Source organism: Aedes albopictus, chromosome 3 (assembly GCF_035046485.1).
Source record: "Aedes albopictus strain Foshan chromosome 3, AalbF5, whole genome shotgun sequence".
NCBI lineage: Eukaryota > Metazoa > Arthropoda > Insecta > Diptera > Culicidae > Aedes > Aedes albopictus.
The window spans coordinates 317,164,813-317,183,208 of NC_085138.1; the positions used below are offsets into that span (position 1 = coordinate 317,164,813).

Consider the following 18,396-nt stretch of genomic DNA (forward strand, 5'->3'; position numbering starts at 1 on the left):
AGTCCCTGCTGGGTGGCGCGAAATAGGTGAGCCATAGACAATAGAATCGTCAATGTCGTAGGGCATAGTATGTGACTATTGTCGAAAAAACACTATTTTTGGTCATTGTCCAACCAAAATCATAAGCGGCGTCTACTTACACTAAGCGCATAACTATATTAGGGTCAAGATTAGGATGAAATCATTGGTAAAATATAATAACACTTTTTATTTTGTCTAGTTAGTTGAACTAGAGTTAACTTTTTATTAAGACATTTTCTGTAGGTTTATTCTGGATTACAATACATCAGCTGCCCTTTAACTGAATTATTTTATAACAGTAAACAACATTATTCCTTCTTGATAAAAGATGTATTAACAAAAGCGTTTCAATGTGGACATAGAATTGCCAAACTATTCATCTGATTAGATATTTTTGGGTCTAGTACAGGGGGTGGCCAAAATGTTTGGGATAGGCAACTTTTTTTCTCTCACAAAAAAAATCAACATGCTGTAACTTTTCATAGAGTGCAGCAAAAAATCTCAAATTTTGACTGTTTATCAACCTTGTGGAGATATGTAGAGGTACAATAAATATTCATTAGAATAGTTGTAAATTTAGAAAAATAAATGTATATAAAAAAAAAAACATTTCTTTTGAGTATCTAACGAGAAAATCCTTTACAATTATTTCTAGTAAACTAAGAAACTGAAACTGAAAGTTTTGCGCATTGACATAATAAAAAAAAAAAAAGAAAAAAAAAGCGCAAATTTCAAGGCCGTGAGGGGAATCTAGAAGAATTTCCCCTCCACGCGACTGCTATAAATACGCCGGCAATTCTGGACTGAGAGCATTCAACATTCGGACGGCGACACGTTTGCAACTTCTCCTACAAGTTAGCAAACATCCAGCTACTAGCCAGCGAGCGAAGAAAGCGGCGCGAAACCCGCAGTTGCCACAAGCAACCACCACCCGAACCAGCAGACAGCCAGCAGTACGCGGCGCGGCGCGCGACACGTGGTTGCTAGGGGCAACTACCACAGCAAGCGACTCGGCTGCTATATAGGTCGCGGTGCGCGGCCTCCTGCGAGATTCAACAATCGGACGGCAAAGCGGATACATCACTTGAGTAAGGCAACCGCCTCTCAAGCAACCCACCAGCGATAATCACCCTCGAGCACCCATCGAGCCAGCCGTACCCAAGCGTGGAAAAGAGCGCGGAACCAACGGTTGCTAGGAGCAACCATTCGATCGAACCATCGGCAGGGTAGCCCGGGCGCATCAATCCATCGCGCCACGCAAACTGGTACGTGAAACTTGGCGCGCAATTCACGCTTGTTGAAGCGTGATGCCAGCGGTATTTGCATACCAAATCCACAAGAGTTGTGATACCGTTCCACTAAGAGTTGGTATTGAAATCCACACAAGAGTTTTGATACTGTCCCACTAAGAGTTGATCGAAGTTATGTGGGAAATTCCCACATCAAAATTGCTTATAGCTTTCATAAGAAAGCTATTTGCACTTTCAAAAGAGTTATTAGAAACATTTTCTACCAGTTTCCACAAGGGTTGAGGATCTCCCCATCGGAGCAACGGAGTACGATGGAGCACTTGGATGGCTCCCGCATCGGCAGCGAAGACGACGAGCCCAACCGCAGCCCGCGAGTTCACGACAATGACGCAGTCGGTACGACGGAAAAGTCATCGAAGCGGTGAGTATAGTGTAACTATGAATAAAAGTGCCATTCAATACCCAAGCCTCCGGTGGGAAGACGGTGTGCTTAGTAAAAAAAATACTTCGATGAGAAGGCGAAGTTTTTATTGCTTTAAAGACCAAGTGCCATTAACAAAACTAAACATCAATGAGAAGGTGATGTTTGCTGAAAGTTTTGCAATAATATAGTTAATATTCGATTCTGATGTGAAGGCAGAATCTGATCTAAAAATCGTGCCAGACTTAGACTAGAACAAAAAAAAAGGCAAAGGTTATTCGACGAATTTTAAGAGCAATTTATTATGTCAATTTCACAGGAAGTCCAAGAAAAGCGTTACGAAGAAGATGCTCCTGGAAGAAATATCGTTCATGAGAAAGGAGTTAACCCAGCTACGGAACGAGAAGGATGCTTTATTGCACTCAGCGACTAGCTCGAAGCCAACCTACCCGTTCGAATCAGTTCGAACTAGCACCACAGAACCCTTTGGTGCGGTTGGAGAAACTCTTCTTGCCAGCGTGAACAACATGTCGTTGAGTACGATGAGTATCCCTGAGTGCGTTCCATCAGACGGTGAAACGGACATTGACAAGAAAGGCTACGAATATTGGAAGAATATTCTAGTAGCATCACTGAATCTGATCCAAGCTAACGACGAGAACACAAAAATGGATGTATTCAAGATCAAGGCCGGACCGAAGCTGTTGGAATTATTCCAAGGGACGAGTTCCGTAACAGGCATGCCACATGAAGTCAGTCATCCATTTTCAAATGCAATTGCCCGATTGGATTGCTATTTTGGGTCAAGGGCCTACACCCTTTCACAACGAAGCAAGCTTCTGAATATGGTACAACAAGCTGGAGAAACAAATATCCTATTTGTCCGTCGAGTGGCGGCATCTGCCAAACTTTGCGGCTACGACAAGGAGGACGACGAAATGGAAGCCGTGGCACGTACCTTGATGAAAAGTTCAACCGACAAACGAGTGCGCACGCTTGCCCATCGCAATTGGGTTCGGCAAGGTACGCTGAACGATCTAATCGATTTGGTTCGCGATCACGATACAGAGCAATCCAATGAAGAAGAATTCCAGAAGATGCACCAGCCGCAGAGACCAGCAACGATAGCGACAGTTGCCAATTATGCTCGCCAACACGGACAGTCTCACCGAAGCCCGTTCGGAAGATTCAATAATGCGAGTCGAGGAAGAGGACTATATCATCGTACCCCAGTGCGCAACCAAATATCGAAAAACAGTTCATGTTGGCGTTGTGCTAGCGTCTACCATGGTTCTGAGCAGTGTCCAGTCATCGACAAGGTCTGCCACATCTGTAAGCAACAAGGGCACCTAGCACGTTGTTGCCCCTCCCAAGGCAGCCCCAGAACCGGGATTAAGCGATTCGCTGCAGAGAGCAATGAAGCGCCTCCTCGAAAAGTTGCAGCTATCAAGAACGAAGCAGAAACGAATGAATCTGCACCAGTTGATGTGAGTGAAATTGATTAATATGTAATTGCATTGGATATTTTGAGAAATTGAATAATATATATTTGAATTTAACGAAAATAATAAAAAAAGAACTATTAAAAAGAAAAACAGCTTGGGTCGAATATCTATTGGTTTTTATTGAATATATCGTAAAAAAAAAGAAGAGGTGCACAATCGAATATTAACTTTCTTCGTGCATTAGCTAACATTCGCCCCGATGACATAGTGTATGCTCAGCGTGCCTCTGGGTCATTGTTATCCCAATAATGCACGACTAGGGTTAATATTTAATTGAAAAGATAGTTATAAATAGAAATATCGACCCAAGTAAGGCTTAACAAAAAAAAAACTCAAACTAAGAAGATTTTTTACATGCACATTTCAGATTCAGACCAGTACAGAAAGCGTTCCACTAGTCATCGACAAGGTTATATCGATGCCTACAATTTGTCAGACGGAAGAAGATGCTTTCGTGGTAGGAAGAGTAGCAGGTTTTCGCATAATATTTTTCATAGATTCTGGGGCACAAGTCAATACGATCACGAAGACGCAATTTGAGAAAATGGTCAAAAAAGACTCAATACGCAGCAAGTTGATAAACCTGAGCTATACTACAGACACTAAGCTCAGAGCATATGCTGCATCTTCCAATATCAAAGTCGTGGCCACTTTTTCGGCAGAGCTATATGTGTCAAAAGACAGGCCCGTTCTCGTTGAAAAATTCTATGTGGTGGATGAAGGAAGAGCTTTGCTAGGATTCAACACCTCTACAAGATACAGTGTTCTTGTCGTAGGCCTATCCATACCAGTAGATGATATTCATTGGCCTTGTGAATTTGCCACGGTAAATTCAATAGCTAACGAGCTAGTACCCGAGTTCCCCAAATTCAATGTACCACCAGTCGTTTTGCACTATAACAAAGAGATGCCCCCTGCCAGGAACGTTTACACTCATATCCCAGCCGCCTACCAAGAACTCACGAAACGAAAATTGGACGAAATGCTATCATTGGGCATCATTGAAGTTGTGACAGATGATATGGATCGCTCATTCTGCTCTTCGCTTCTGGTTGTTCCAAAAGGTAGAGACGATATTCGTCTAGTCGTAGATCTACGAGGACCGAATAAGTGCATTCACAGGACTCCGTTTAGAATGCCAACGTTCGAAGATATATTAATGAAACTACATGGAGCCAAGTGGTTTTCAACTATCGACCTGAAAAGCGCGTTCTTCCACGTTGCTCTCGACGAAAGCTGCCGTCATTTGACAAATTTTTTCTCTGGTGAAGCCATGTACAGATGTTGTCGGTTACCGTTTGGACTCTGCAATGCCCCTGATATTTTCCAGGAAATTATGCAGACAACGATCCTTTCGGATTGTGAAGGAGTAGTTAATTACTTGGACGACGTACTTATTTTTGGAGCCACGAAAGAACAACACGACAAAAACTTGAATGCGGTCATGGCAAGACTACAGGACCACAACGTAAACATTAATACAGAAAAATGTGTGTTAAGTAAGCAAGAGGTCACGTTTCTGGGATTTAAGTTGTCTGAGTCAGGATGGAGCGTGGATGATAGTAAAATTCAAGCTATCCAGAATTTCCGAAGACCACAAAACCAAGCAGAAGTAAAAAGCTTCTTGGGCTTGATAAACTTCATAGAAAGGTTTATACCTCAACGAGCAGATAAAACTCGACATCTTAGAGAACTAGCCAAAGCTGACCACTTCTATTGGGGACAAGAACATGATGCAGAATTTGTAGATCTCACTTGCAATGCCTGGAAAACAGTTCAGACCCTCGGTTACTACAACCGAAATGACAGAACAGAGCTTTTTGTAGACGCCTCCCCACATGGATTGGGTGCAGTGCTTGTCCAGTTTGACGCAAACGCAAACCCCCGTGTAATTGCATGCGCTTCAAAAGCATTGTCAGCTACTGAAATGAAATACCCCCACACACAAAAAGAGGCTCTGGCGATGGTTTGGGGAGTCGAAAAGTTTTCTACTTACCTAATGAGTATCGAGTTTACGATAAGATCGGATGCAGAATCGAACGAATTCATATTTGGTGGAATGCATCGCATTGGGAAGAGAGCAGTTTCTCGTGCTGAAGCGTGGGCGCTGAGGCTGCAGCCATACAATTTCACAGTAGAACGGATTCCGGGAAATGAAAATTTGGCAGATACATTATCGAGATTGATTGGAGACACTCCGCTCACAGAACCGTTTGACGATGCCGCAGATCGACATCTGCTATATTTGCTAGATGCCGGCGAGATGGATTTATCGTGGAATGAGATTGAAGTTCAAGCAGAGGAAGACGTGGAACAATCGGAAGTCCGAGAAGCCCTCAAAACGGGACAATGGGAGGGACATCTCCGTTGCTATGAATCTCAAGCAAAGTATCTCAGAACCCTTGGATCACTTATATTCAAAGAAGATCGTGTAGTCTTGCCGAACAAACTTCGTGATAAAGCTCTCATAACTGCTCACCAGGGCCACATGGGAGCAGCATCAATGAAAAGAATTCTGAGGAATTATTTTTGGTGGCCGAAAATGAGCAAAGATGCCGAAAAATACGTGAAAGGATGTGAAACATGCCTAAGACTATCTCATAAAAACGCACCACTTCCATTAACAAGCAGAGAGCTTCCAAATGGACCTTGGGAAATACTCCAAATCGACTTTTTTGCTGATCAAGAATTTGGATACGGGGAGTTTTTGGTAATTGTGGATACATATTCTCGCTATCTACATGTCATCGAGATGAAACGTACAGACGCTGACGCCACCAACGAAGCCCTTATGCGGATATTTGAGGTCTGGGGCTACCCACTGGCTATTCATAGCGACAATGGCCCACCCTTCCAAAGTGATAAATTCATTAAAACTTGGGAGGACAAAGGAGTGGCGATTCGCAAATCAATCCCCTTGAGTGCACAGTCAAATGGAGCTGTCGAACGTCAAAACAAAGGTATATATATATATAGGTATAGTTTAATTCTAACTTACACTATTTTTTTACCAAAGGTATAAAGGATGCACTAGCGGCTTCTAAACTGGATAGGACGAATTGGAGGACGGCACTCGACCAGTACTTGCACATGCACAACAAAGTACGACCTTTGTCACGACTAGGCGTAACTCCCTTCGAAATGCTTGTGGGATGGAAATGTAGAGGTACATTTCCATGCCTCTGGAGTTCAAATTCAGCGGAGCAGTTGGATAGGACAGATATTCGGGAGAAGGACGCGTCATCTAAATTGGAAAGTAAAATCTATGCGGACTCGCGACGGGGAGCAAAATATTCGGATATCGCTGTTGGCGATAGAGTATTCATTGCGCAGCAGAAGAAGCACAAATCGGACCCAACATTTTCTGCAGAAAGGTAAAAAAAAACAAAAATAAAAAAAAAAAAAGTTCAGTTGAAATTCAACCTTTTTTCTTCATCAGGTTTACCGTGATTGCCAGAGAAGGGGCCAAAGTAGTAGTACGAAGCGAGAGAGGAGTTCAGTACTCACGAAATGCCCAAGATGTTAAAAAGATACCCGTCCACCTGACTTCTGGATCGGAGCATCCTACCCAACAGGAGACCGAAGAGAATGACCAAATGCTTCTTCAAACGTCCAGTGGTACTGAACTAGAGAATGATCCCGAAGGAGCTGGGACAGAAGTTTCAGCATCCAGCCCAATCAATGAATCCGGGCGACCTCATAGAATTATCAGGAAACCAAATAGATTTAAGGATATGATACTATTCTCCATTTTTGAATAAAGAGTAGGGGAAAGGGGTATTGTGGAGATATGTAGAGGTACAATAAATATTCATTAGAATAGTTGTAAATTTAGAAAAATAAATGTATATAAAAAAAAAAAAACATTTCTTTTGAGTATCTAACGAGAAAATCCTTTACAATTATTTCTAGTAAACTAAGAAACTGAAACTGAAAGTTTTGCGCATTGACATAATAAAAAAAAAAAAAGAAAAAAAAAGCGCAAATTTCAAGGCCGTGAGGGGAATCTAGAAGAATTTCCCCTCCACGCGACTGCTATAAATACGCCGGCAATTCTGGACTGAGAGCATTCAACATTCGGACGGCGACACGTTTGCAACTTCTCCTACAAGTTAGCAAACATCCAGCTACTAGCCAGCGAGCGAAGAAAGCGGCGCGAAACCCGCAGTTGCCACAAGCAACCACCACCCGAACCAGCAGACAGCCAGCAGTACGCGGCGCGGCGCGCGACACGTGGTTGCTAGGGGCAACTACCACAGCAAGCGACTCGGCTGCTATATAGGTCGCGGTGCGCGGCCTCCTGCGAGATTCAACAATCGGACGGCAAAGCGGATACATCACTTGAGTAAGGCAACCGCCTCTCAAGCAACCCACCAGCGATAATCACCCTCGAGCACCCATCGAGCCAGCCGTACCCAAGCGTGGAAAAGAGCGCGGAACCAACGGTTGCTAGGAGCAACCATTCGATCGAACCATCGGCAGGGTAGCCCGGGCGCATCAATCCATCGCGCCACGCAAACTGGTACGTGAAACTTGGCGCGCAATTCACGCTTGTTGAAGCGTGATGCCAGCGGTATTTGCATACCAAATCCACAAGAGTTGTGATACCGTTCCACTAAGAGTTGGTATTGAAATCCACACAAGAGTTTTGATACTGTCCCACTAAGAGTTGATCGAAGTTATGTGGGAAATTCCCACATCAAAATTGCTTATAGCTTTCATAAGAAAGCTATTTGCACTTTCAAAAGAGTTATTAGAAACATTTTCTACCAGTTTCCACAAGGGTTGAGGATCTCCCCATCGGAGCAACGGAGTACGATGGAGCACTTGGATGGCTCCCGCATCGGCAGCGAAGACGACGAGCCCAACCGCAGCCCGCGAGTTCACGACAAACCTGTTATATGTGCATCATTGGTACAAATTTGGGCTCGTTTGAATAATTTTTCGCGAAGTTAGAACCGTTCGGGTAAAACACTATTTTTTAGACAACTCATTTTTGAGCTGTCATATCTCGGAAACCAGTGAACCGAATTGAATGAATTTTTTAACGTTTATCAACAATATATTGATACTTAATACAATGTTATAAAATGTAATATTTTCTCACGGCGAATTAAGTTATACCGGGTTGAAATTTTTACCCATATTGAGGACAATAAGCCAATATTACAATACCACCATAAAAATTACTAAATGTGTTCTTCCTTTAATCTAAATAGGCTCTAATATATCCGATTAAAGATAACTTGAGAACAGATGTGGAAAATCTTTGGACATCAACACTAAAATTTATTGACATTGACATAAAAAAATTACATTTTTTCGAGAAAAATCCAAAAAGTGTCAATCCATGATAACTTTTTTCAACGTTCAAAAAGTATCTATGTTTTAATAGTTTGTGAAGCATTTACATATTGTTAGTGTACGTTCAAAATTTCATTCAATTCGGTTCACTGGTTTCCGAGATATGACAGCTCAAAAATGAGTTGTCTAAAAAATAGTGTTTTACCCGAACGGTTCTAACTTTGCGAAAGATTAATCATTCATTCATTTATTTAGTGAACATCAAATTCATGATAATACTGAATCAACAATTTGCCGCCATAATACTCGATTTGCAGCTGCAGCTCTCCAACGTCGGTCACGCCCAACACTCGCCAGATCACGCTCCACCTGGTCCGCCCATCGTGCTCTCTGCGCTCCACGCCTTCTTGTACCAACCGGATGGTAAGCAAACACCAACTTTGCAGGGTTGTTGTCCGGCATTCTTGCAACATGCCCTGCCCATCGTATCCTTCCGGCTTTGGTCACTTTCTGGATGCTGGGTTCGCCATAAAGTGCAGCGAGCTCGTGGTTCATCCTTCTCCGCCACGCACCGTTCTTCTGCACGCCGCCGAAGATCGTCCTTAGCACCCGTCGCTCGAAAACTCCGAGTGCTTGCAGGTCCTCCTCGAGCATCGTCCATGTCTCGTGTCCGTAGAGAACCACCGGTCTTATTAACGTCTGTGCATGGTACATTTGGTGCGGGGGTGAATCTTTTTTGACCGCAGTTTCTTCTGGAGCCCATAGTAGGCACGACTTCCACTGATGATGCGCCTTCGTATTTCACGGCTCACGTTATTGTCAGCCGTTAGCAAGGAACCGAGGTAGACGAATTCTTCTACCACCTCGAAAGTATCCCCGTCTATCGTAACATTGCTGCCAAGGCTTGTCCTGTCTCGCTCAGTCCCACCTACCAGCATGTACTTTGTCTTTGCCGCATTCACCACCAGTCCGCCCTTTGCTGCTTCACGTTTCAGGCGGGTGTACTGTTCTGCCACCGTTCCAAATGTTCGGGCAATAATATCCATGTCATCCGCAATACAGACAAATTGGCTGGATTTCGTGAAGATCGTACCCCGGCTGTTGAGCCCGGCTCGTCGCATAACACCTTCCAGGGCGATGTTGAATAGTAGGCAGGAAAGTCCATCACCTTGTCGTAGTCCCCGTCGAGATTCAAATGAACTGGATAGTTCACCCGAAATCCTTACGCTGTTCTGCACACCGTCCATCGTTGCTCTTATCAGTCTAGTCAGCTTCCCGGGAAAGCTGTTCTGGTCCATAATTTTCCATACCTCTGTGCGGTCGATACTGTCGTATGCCGCTTTGAAGTCGATGAACAGGTGATGCGTTGGGACCTGGTATTCACGGCATTTCTGGAGGATTTGCCGTACGGTGAAGATCTGGTCCGTCGTCGACCGGCCGCCGATGAAACCGGCTTGGTAACTTCCCACGAACTCATTTACTTTAGGTGAAAGACGACGGAAGATGATCTGGGATAGCACTTTGTAGGCGGCATTCGGAATGGTGATCGCTCGAAAGTTCTCACACATTAACTTGTCGCCTTTCTTGTGGATGGGACAGATTATCCCTTCCTTCCACTCCTCCGGTAGCTGTTCGGTTTCCCAGATCTTGACTACTAACTGGTGCAGACAGGTGGACAACTTTTCCGGGCCCATCTTGATGAGTTCTGCTGCGATACCGTCCTTACCAGCCGCTTTGTTGTTTTTGAGCTGGTGGATGGCATCCTTAACTTCCCTCAGCGTGGGAGTTGGTTCGTTCCCGTCCTCTGCTGCACCAACATAGTCATTTCCTCCGCTGCCTTGGTCCTCCGTGCCTACATTCTCTTCGCCATTCAGGTGCTCATCGAAGTGCTGCTTCCACCTTTCGATCACCTCACGTTTGTCCGTCAGGAGGCTCCCGTCCTTATCCCTGCAGATTTCGGCTTGCGGCACGTAGCCTTTGCGGGATGCGTTGAGCTTCTGGTAGAACTTGCGTGTTTCCTGTGAACGGCACAGCAGTTCCATTTCCTCGCACTCCGCTTCTTCCAGGCGGCGCTTTTTCTCCCGGAAGAGACGGGTCTGCTGCTTCCGCTTCTGTCTGTATCACTCCACATTCTGTCGGGTTCCATGCTGCAGCATTACCGCCCGCGCTGCATCCTTCTCCTCCAGAACCGCTCTGCACTCCTCGTCGAAAGATTAATCAATCGAGCCCAAATTTATACCAATGATGTACATATAATAGGTTGACAAACACTCAAAATTTGAGATTTTTTGATGCACTCTATGAAAAGTTACAGCATGTTAAACTTTTTTGTGAGAGAAAAATAATCTGCCTATCCCAAACATTTTGGCCATCCCCTGTACGTTTGGCATAAATTACATTTGGCATATAGGACGTTTGGCATAAAGAATATGTGAAATATATTTTCCCTCTGGAGAAAAATTAAAGAACAACCTTCAATGGAAAGAAGGCAAACTTGTTAGTGGTGCATTATTTTGGATTTCTTATTTTCTAAATAACCTTTTGCTTCCATGAATTTGTTTTTTTTTCCGGAAGGGGAATGTTCCTTCTTTTGTATATCGGCTGTTCTTTATCGATACAAGCAATTTAGATTCCTGTAATGGTTCTTTCCAGCAAATCATCCTTGTCTGCATATTATGTTCAGAAAAATTATTGCATTATAATGTATTATCCTTCTTTAGAATACTTTTTCTTTTTTGACGTTAAGTATGTGGCTCATTTTTTACTGAAATTATTTTATGCCAAATGTCCTTTATGCCAAATGTCCATTATGCCAAGTGTCCTTTATGCCAAACGTCTTTATGCCAAATGGCATTATGCCAAACGGCCTTATGCCAAACGTACCAGACCCGATATTTTTCCGGTATTAAATTTGGGGTGAAGAAAAAACGCGAGATGGCCCTAACAAAAACTAGACGATGAAAATGGTCACCGATGCAACGATATGGAAACAAAATAGATGAGAAATTATCGACCAAATCATAATCTATAGATTATAACTAGCGCGCGAGTTTGCTCACACAGGAGCGGTTCATGAGTGTGCTTTAAGTGTGATTTTACCAACACTGCCTCTGCATCACCACAACCAGCACGGATTGGGATATTTGTTAGCTGGAAAGGATCGGAGATCTGGGAGTCACCGTTCGGTCGGTGATGCGATCTATTATACAGATTTGATTTTTTGGAAGGAAATAGACAAAATTACCACCCGTATAACCGATGCAGTATCACCCGGGCATTCAGCAAGAGCAAGGTGGCCCACACTTATAAGAAAAACAAAAATTTCGAAAAATGACAAGGCTTACCTCCTAAATTAGTTGTTTTGGACTCCCAGAAGCTATACGTTCAAAATTTGAGCAAAATCAATTAAGCCTAAGGGGGCGCTCGAAACGCTTGAAGTTTGTATGGGAAAACTTGGCCAAATGTATGCAGAAATTTGAAGTTTTCTAATTTTGCCGCTGGGTGGCGCTGTAAGCGTTCAATAAATAAACCCTTTGGTATTATTGATGGTGACTATATAACTTTATTCACAGCCGTCGGATCACTTCGCGGCTTTCGAGAAAGTTCTTTGGCATATAGTCACCTACAATAATACCAAAGGATTTATTTATTGAACGCGTACAGCGCCACCTAACGGCAAAATTCGAAAACTTAAAATTTCTGCATACATTTGGCCAAGTTTTCCCATACAAACTTCAAGCGTTTTGAGCGCCCCCTTAGGCTCAGCCGATTTTGCTCAAATTTTTAACGTAGCTTCTGGGATTCCAAAATAACTGATTTAGGAGGTAAGACTTGGCATTTTTTGAAATTTTTGTTTTTCTTATAAGCACGTATAAGTGTGGGCCACCATAAAGAGCATGCTATTATTATTAGCTTTATTAGGGAGATTTTCAGCCCGAGGCTGGTTCATCTCCCTGAAAATGTTCTATCATTCAGCAATTCTAATAAAATCCATAGTTATATGATACGATTAAAAAAAAGACACGGATACCGTCTTCAGCCAGAGGCTGTACAAACTGAACGAAACTTAACACTAGACAACGGACACGACACACATTACGAGCACCAGTGGATACGAGGAAGAAAAGTTTTTTGCGAAAAGTTTCATCCCTCGAAGCGGGAATCGAACCCTCACCCCATGGCATGGAACGTTTATACGCTTGGTGACGCTAACCGCACGGCCACGAGGCTCCACAACTAAAACATTTTAAAACTAATTATACATATCCAATGAGCTGAACACCCAATTCAACTAAACGCTTCGCACTGGAAAAATAGTTATTTATGTAACGAGTTGCAAAAAGTAGATTTTTTCAGCACGAGTTGTACGTTTATCCAACGAGGCTATTATGATACTGAAATGAGTAGTATAAAATAGAAATTATGATACCGAATTGCATAAAATTAATTTAACGTCACATTGTAGCACTATTTGAAGACACATGGCAGTGGCAATGTTGAACCGAATCCTTGGCCACCTTACTGAAGCAGTGGGTAGCTCGATATTGTTAATATCATCTTATTTTTTCACATTTACTCACCAGTGTAGTGCAACTATAGTTAAATGCGGCAAACTTTACTTACATATTCACTTATTATTGTGTAGAGTTATTCACTTTCGGTGCACGGCGATGGATAACTCCAGCTTTACGCAACTAATTTCACTTTTAATCACTTAAACAATTGTCGAGTCGCGGATCGCGGACGTATTATAATTTTTAGATTCGCGCACGTTGTTAGTACTTGCTACTAATGCAGGGTCTACTCTAGATGTTATTAGATAACCAATGCACGGCTATGCACGATATGCAACGGAAAAAGCTTTTCTCTGCTATGTAATGAGGTCGGTATCCGAACTAAAAGTAACCTCAAGAACCTCAAGAGTTACTGCCTGAGTTTCCGTTCACTCAAAGATTGTTCCTCATTGATTGCTCTATGGCTTATATAGACTTTCAAAGTTGTTCTTGCCCTTTATCTTTAGCACGTCAAAGAGAGACGACAGGAATGCCTGGCCTAGCATGTATTTTGTCAAGTCAGTACAATTAGGCGTATACTTTCCTAAACCTACCCGATTGTGCAATTGGCTTTCAAGGGCAAAACAAAACATACTGTTACCCATCTTTGTTTCGGTAGCGCAAATACCGAACTGATGATGTTTACCTTCTTTTACATACCTATCAACATAATCTGTTGGGGGAATTATTTTATTTTTCCTACTTACAACCCACATCCGACAGTTTTTTAAATGGGAATGGTAGAACTTTCAATTCCCTCGGTCGCACGTGCATTAGTTTTGCATTTTGTTCCACCATTCCCGTGGAAAATGAGATCCGGCTTGTGCAAGTGAGGAGTTGAGGTTAGAATTGTAGGATATTCTAGGTTAGATTTGCTATCCACTTCGCCTGAACGATTTTCAGACCCAGAAATATCGTACTTCTAATTTGTTTTCACTGCCGTAAAAATACTGTTATGCTCAGAATAAACAGTTATACCTTCGGATCACACTCATTTACTCGTAAATCTCAATCTGACTGTAAAAATAATGAATTTCTTTTCAATGTTTTGAAACCCCGAACGAATTTGACATTGCTTTCGGGAAGCATCATCACGACGACGACAACACTCCCAAGCGGTCGAATCGTTGTTTTGGGGGCGAATAAAGAAACCTTTCTTTTCGACTGTGTTCGGATATATGGACCCAAGTATGGACCGCATGCGGAGAGGTGACGATGGAAAGAAACTATCGTTGCGGGTTTGTTGTCACATGTGGTTGCAGTTATTTTGTTGATATGCATTTCTTTCTTGTTTTTGGTGCAAACCTTTGGATTTATTATTTTGGGTTTGTGATTCACCCAATTTGATACATGTTACACTAAAGCGGACCTAAAAAGCAAAAGGCAGTAAGTTCCACTGGTCATCCCCATGATTGTACAGATAATCGAGGTACCTTAGATGCAACGATGTCGATATAACGCGCAAAATTAAAAAGTTCAAGCGTTATAGTTTTACCGCTAATAATCTTCAAATAAAATTCAAAATAACTTAAAAACTGTGGAAGTGCTTATAGATAACTGAGCTGACGGCACAAATTTCCCAAATGGAAGAGAACCCCGGGCAGACGAGAATATCTAAATCAAATCTCAAATCGAACAATTTTTGCTGTCATAGCTCGATGTGATTTTGATGTGTTATTAGAAAATTTAAAGAATATTACACCAATAACTCTAAGTTATATGATATCAGTTTTTGTTCTTGTCGAAATATCTGAAAATTTCTACTTATGAACAAATTTAGCTCTTCTGCACGAAATGGAGCACATACAGAGCCGTAGCGTGGTCCCATGGCGCCCTTGGCAAGCGTTCAGATTGGCGCCCCACGTCAATTGAACATTGTAAATTTGCAAAAGTTTGTAGTTATTAAAGTTTTTTTTTTTTTAAGTTGGAGTTTGGTGTTATGAAGAAACAAAATTTCTTGCCGAATTCACAATTTTTGGTGTTTTGAGGAATTTATGACAAAATTCATGAAAGTTTCTCTGAGATATTGTATAAGAAATTTATAGAGCAATCTGTAGTGAACATGGGACAATTTTGGAAGGAATCAAAGGATGGTTTTCTAAGCGATATTAGAGCTTTCTTCTTTCTAAAGGACTCTAAAAAAGAATTTCTAAAGGAAACTTTGATCAAACTACCAAATAAATCTGTTGTCTAGTCTAGTTTAGTCTTGTCTACCTACACATACACAGCCATTCATTGAAACAATCCTGCAAAATGATAGAATCGACTACTTCTATCATTTTTCTTGCTCTTACCAAGGCCTGCAACACAGATGTAATACAAGAATTAAAGTGGCCAGGCCCGGATTTTAATTCCACAATTAAGCTAAAGAACCGGGACATCTTGTACCAACCGTTCGGTAAAGTATGTAGTATAAATGTGCAGTAAATATGTTGGGACTTTGGAGTGACTTTGCTAAGAAAGTTAATGTCACTCCAACGAGGTTCTTCTTCCTGGGAGGAACAAAGGTATTTAACCTTTCTGTCCAGGCTCGAAAGCGTAGGTTCAAGGTATAAAAGTATCTGGAAGAAAATTCCTAGATAACTTTCCCTAGATAATATTTCAATGTGTGAATGTTTGGGAATATTTAGAAAGAAACTTTCACCAGAATTTTGAAAGTATATTGTATTTGCTTTGTTTATTAGAAACAACCTAAATAGTTTCTCAAAACAAAATAGTAGATAAATTCCAATGTAACATCATGGTAAATGCTCAAAATAAATTTGAAAAATCTCATTTTCTGAGAATACGGAAAACCGTAAAAAACATGTTATCAATCTCAAATACTGAAATTTTGATAATATCCAAAAAAACATAAGCATTTTTTGTTTTCCAGCCTTAGGCCTTCTCGGCGCCCCTCTGAGGTTGGCGCCCTTGGCGGGGGCCAACCTGGCCAACCGCACGCTACGGATTGCTCAATTATAGTGAAATGCCATGTGCACCTTTCTGAGCTGGGGAAACGAAGAACCTCATGCTCTTGTTGCTATGATATTCACAACAGTTGAGTGGTAAGCATCGCCGCCTGAGAATCCTAAGTTCGTAGACTCGATGCTAGGGGATAGACAAAATGATCGGGACAGTCAAAATTTTCACTTTTGAAAAAATGTTCAACTATCTGTATCTTTTCGAAAAGTGCATCAAATATTCTCAAACTTTCACTGTAAGTTCAACAACTAGTTGTGTATCAGTGGTCCAAATTTTGAAATGATCGGGCTATTCTCCACGAAGTTTATAAAGATTCTTGAAAAAGGTATAATTGTCTGATGCCCAACTTTGAGCTGTTATATCTCCGGATTCAATGAACCGAATGCAATGAAATTTTGACCTTTTATGACTTATATGATGAACTATGAAAAACCTTTGACTTAACTTAAAATTCTTAACACGGAAGAAAATTATAACGATCAGATAATTTTTTCAAATAAAATTGAAAAAGTAATGAAATGCATATTAAAAATAGATCAATTTACTAAAAAATCGAGAAATAAATGAAATCGCTATAACTTTCTCTCTTGTTGAAAATTTCAAATTAATTCAAACGTTTTTCAGAGTTTATCATATAAGTCATAAATGGTCAAAATTTCGTTGCAATCGGATCATTGAATCCGGAGGTATAACAGCTCAAAGTTGGCTATACCTTTTTCAAGAATCTTTATAACTTCGTGCAGAATAACAGGATCATCTCCCAATTTGGACCACTGATAAACAACTAGTTATTGAACTTACAGTGAAAGTTTGAGAATATTTTATACACTTTTCAAGAAGTTACAGCTAGTTGAACATTTTTTGAGATGTGATAATTTTGTCTGTCCCGATCATTTTGTTTATCCCCTGTAGATGTTCGCATTTTTTTATCTTTTCAATAAAAAGTTCGACAAATCTTGTCTGCTATTGTTTTGATCTTGTAATATCTTAACGAGCTATTATCGAGCACTTTTCCATAGATTTTGATATTATTTCTGATGTTTTACCTCTTAATCTCAATCAAACCAATATCAGTTTTTGTTCTTAAGTAATTCAATTATTAATAACTGAATGTGTTATTCGTTAGATTTTCTCACCTACTCGGGACGTGCCTCTGGAGCCGACCTACTGATACTGGAGCTGAGAAGCAGGCTTTACCTCAGTGGAGACGTAACGCGAAGAATAAAAATGATTTCAAACAAAGAACGATTTTGTAGAAAATCATATCATGATTAAGTTTGATGTTGTTGTAGTTTTACCAAAACAATGATCTTGTTCATTTTTACGCATCGTCCCCACTGGGAAAAGGCCTGCCTCTTAGCGTAGTGTTCTATGAGCACTTCCACAGTATAATTAATTGAGAGCTTCCTCGTCGTTACCCTTCTCCTCGATCAATTGAATAATAATTTGCATTTTCGTTCTTGATGAAATTATTAGAGATATGGAAATAGGAAATGCTAAGGGAGAAACCAACATTTGTTTTGGTAAATATATACGATGTGTAGACAATGGCACCAATTGTTAGGAATACTGCGGATGAAGTGGGGAAAACGGAAAAGTCTGGATTTTAAGAATGACTCGAAAAAGTGAAAGCAACACTTGAGGATCTCAGCTCATAGTTTATGAAATGTACCTACATTGGGCCCGACACGTGCTGAAGACTTTTTTGTTTGTATTCCGGGTGACATATGGGTAATTCTCGCTGAGACCGGCCCACTATTTACACCTTGTCTTCAAAAATGTTTAAGGTGCCGATTTTCTGAAAGCCCTCGCCTAAAAAGTAAGAAAAATGCATTTGGTTACTCAAATTGATGGACCCCCCGTTAGTTAGAGCCACAACAATTTTTGCAGACCCCTCGATTTTGGTCAAATGGTGGCTCATTAAAACCGTTATAACTCGAAAGTTTCACCGAAAACCACCTCAAAACGAAATGTTGTTGAAAAGAGGAGAGATAGAGCTACTATTTACAATAATAAAAAGTTGGGTCGGCCATATTGATTTTGGCGGCCATCTTGGATTTTTATACAAAAACATTTTTTTCACCATGAGGGCAACCACCGATTTTCGAAATTTTTGCATCAATTGAAAGCTGGGACATTTATACATAACATATCAAAAAATTGGAGATGTCTTTTTCTTCTTTCAAAAGTTATCTGCCGTTTCGTAAATCTTGCCACTTTTGCGCACTGGGCCCGGTGCCGACCGTTTACATAAATGCAGCGTTTTTTTGCAGTGTTAACGAACAAGAATTAAAATTCTGAACCCACTAATGGAAAGTTGAAGGTTTAAGCTTTTCAAAACACTAAAAAAGTTATAAAAACAATGCCCGCATCATTGA

At 41.2% G+C, this 18,396-nt stretch overlaps 2 protein-coding genes across 9 annotated transcripts in view; both read left to right on the forward strand.

The window, feature by feature from the left end:
* Nucleotides 1-18,396, forward strand: part of LOC109407899 (eukaryotic peptide chain release factor subunit 1) — a 92,563-nt gene that overhangs the window by 8,386 nt on the left and 65,781 nt on the right. The window lies entirely within an intron of this gene.
* Nucleotides 13-8,386, forward strand: LOC115267400 (uncharacterized). Of its 5 annotated transcripts, XM_062842561.1 has the most exons (5): nt 13-1,286; nt 1,538-1,692; nt 2,012-6,157; nt 6,214-6,571; nt 6,637-8,386. In XM_062842561.1, the coding sequence occupies exons 2-3, from the start codon at nt 1,583-1,585 to the stop codon at nt 3,195-3,197; spliced, it is 1,296 nt and encodes a 431-aa protein (XP_062698545.1). In that variant the 5' UTR covers nt 13-1,286; nt 1,538-1,582; the 3' UTR covers nt 3,198-6,157; nt 6,214-6,571; nt 6,637-8,386. The 5 variants fall into 5 exon arrangements, with proteins under 5 accessions (XP_062698545.1, XP_062698544.1, XP_062698542.1 ...); XM_062842560.1 differs by having other exon boundaries at nt 13-6,157; nt 6,637-7,719; nt 7,971-8,386; XM_062842558.1 differs by having other exon boundaries at nt 13-1,692.

What these genes read in the sequence shown, in the direction of transcription:
- LOC115267400 (XM_062842557.1), top strand. Translation starts at nt 3,616, where the DNA reads ATGCCTACAATTTGTCAGACGGAAGAAGATGCTTTCGTGGTAGGAAGA. An exon ending in TGTCGAACGTCAAAACAAAG is followed by an intron (nt 6,158 to 6,213) that starts GTATATATATAT and finishes TTTTTACCAAAG; the next exon opens with GTATAAAGGATGCACTAGCG. An exon ending in CCAACATTTTCTGCAGAAAG is followed by an intron (nt 6,572 to 6,636) that starts GTAAAAAAAAAC and finishes TTTCTTCATCAG; the next exon opens with GTTTACCGTGATTGCCAGAG.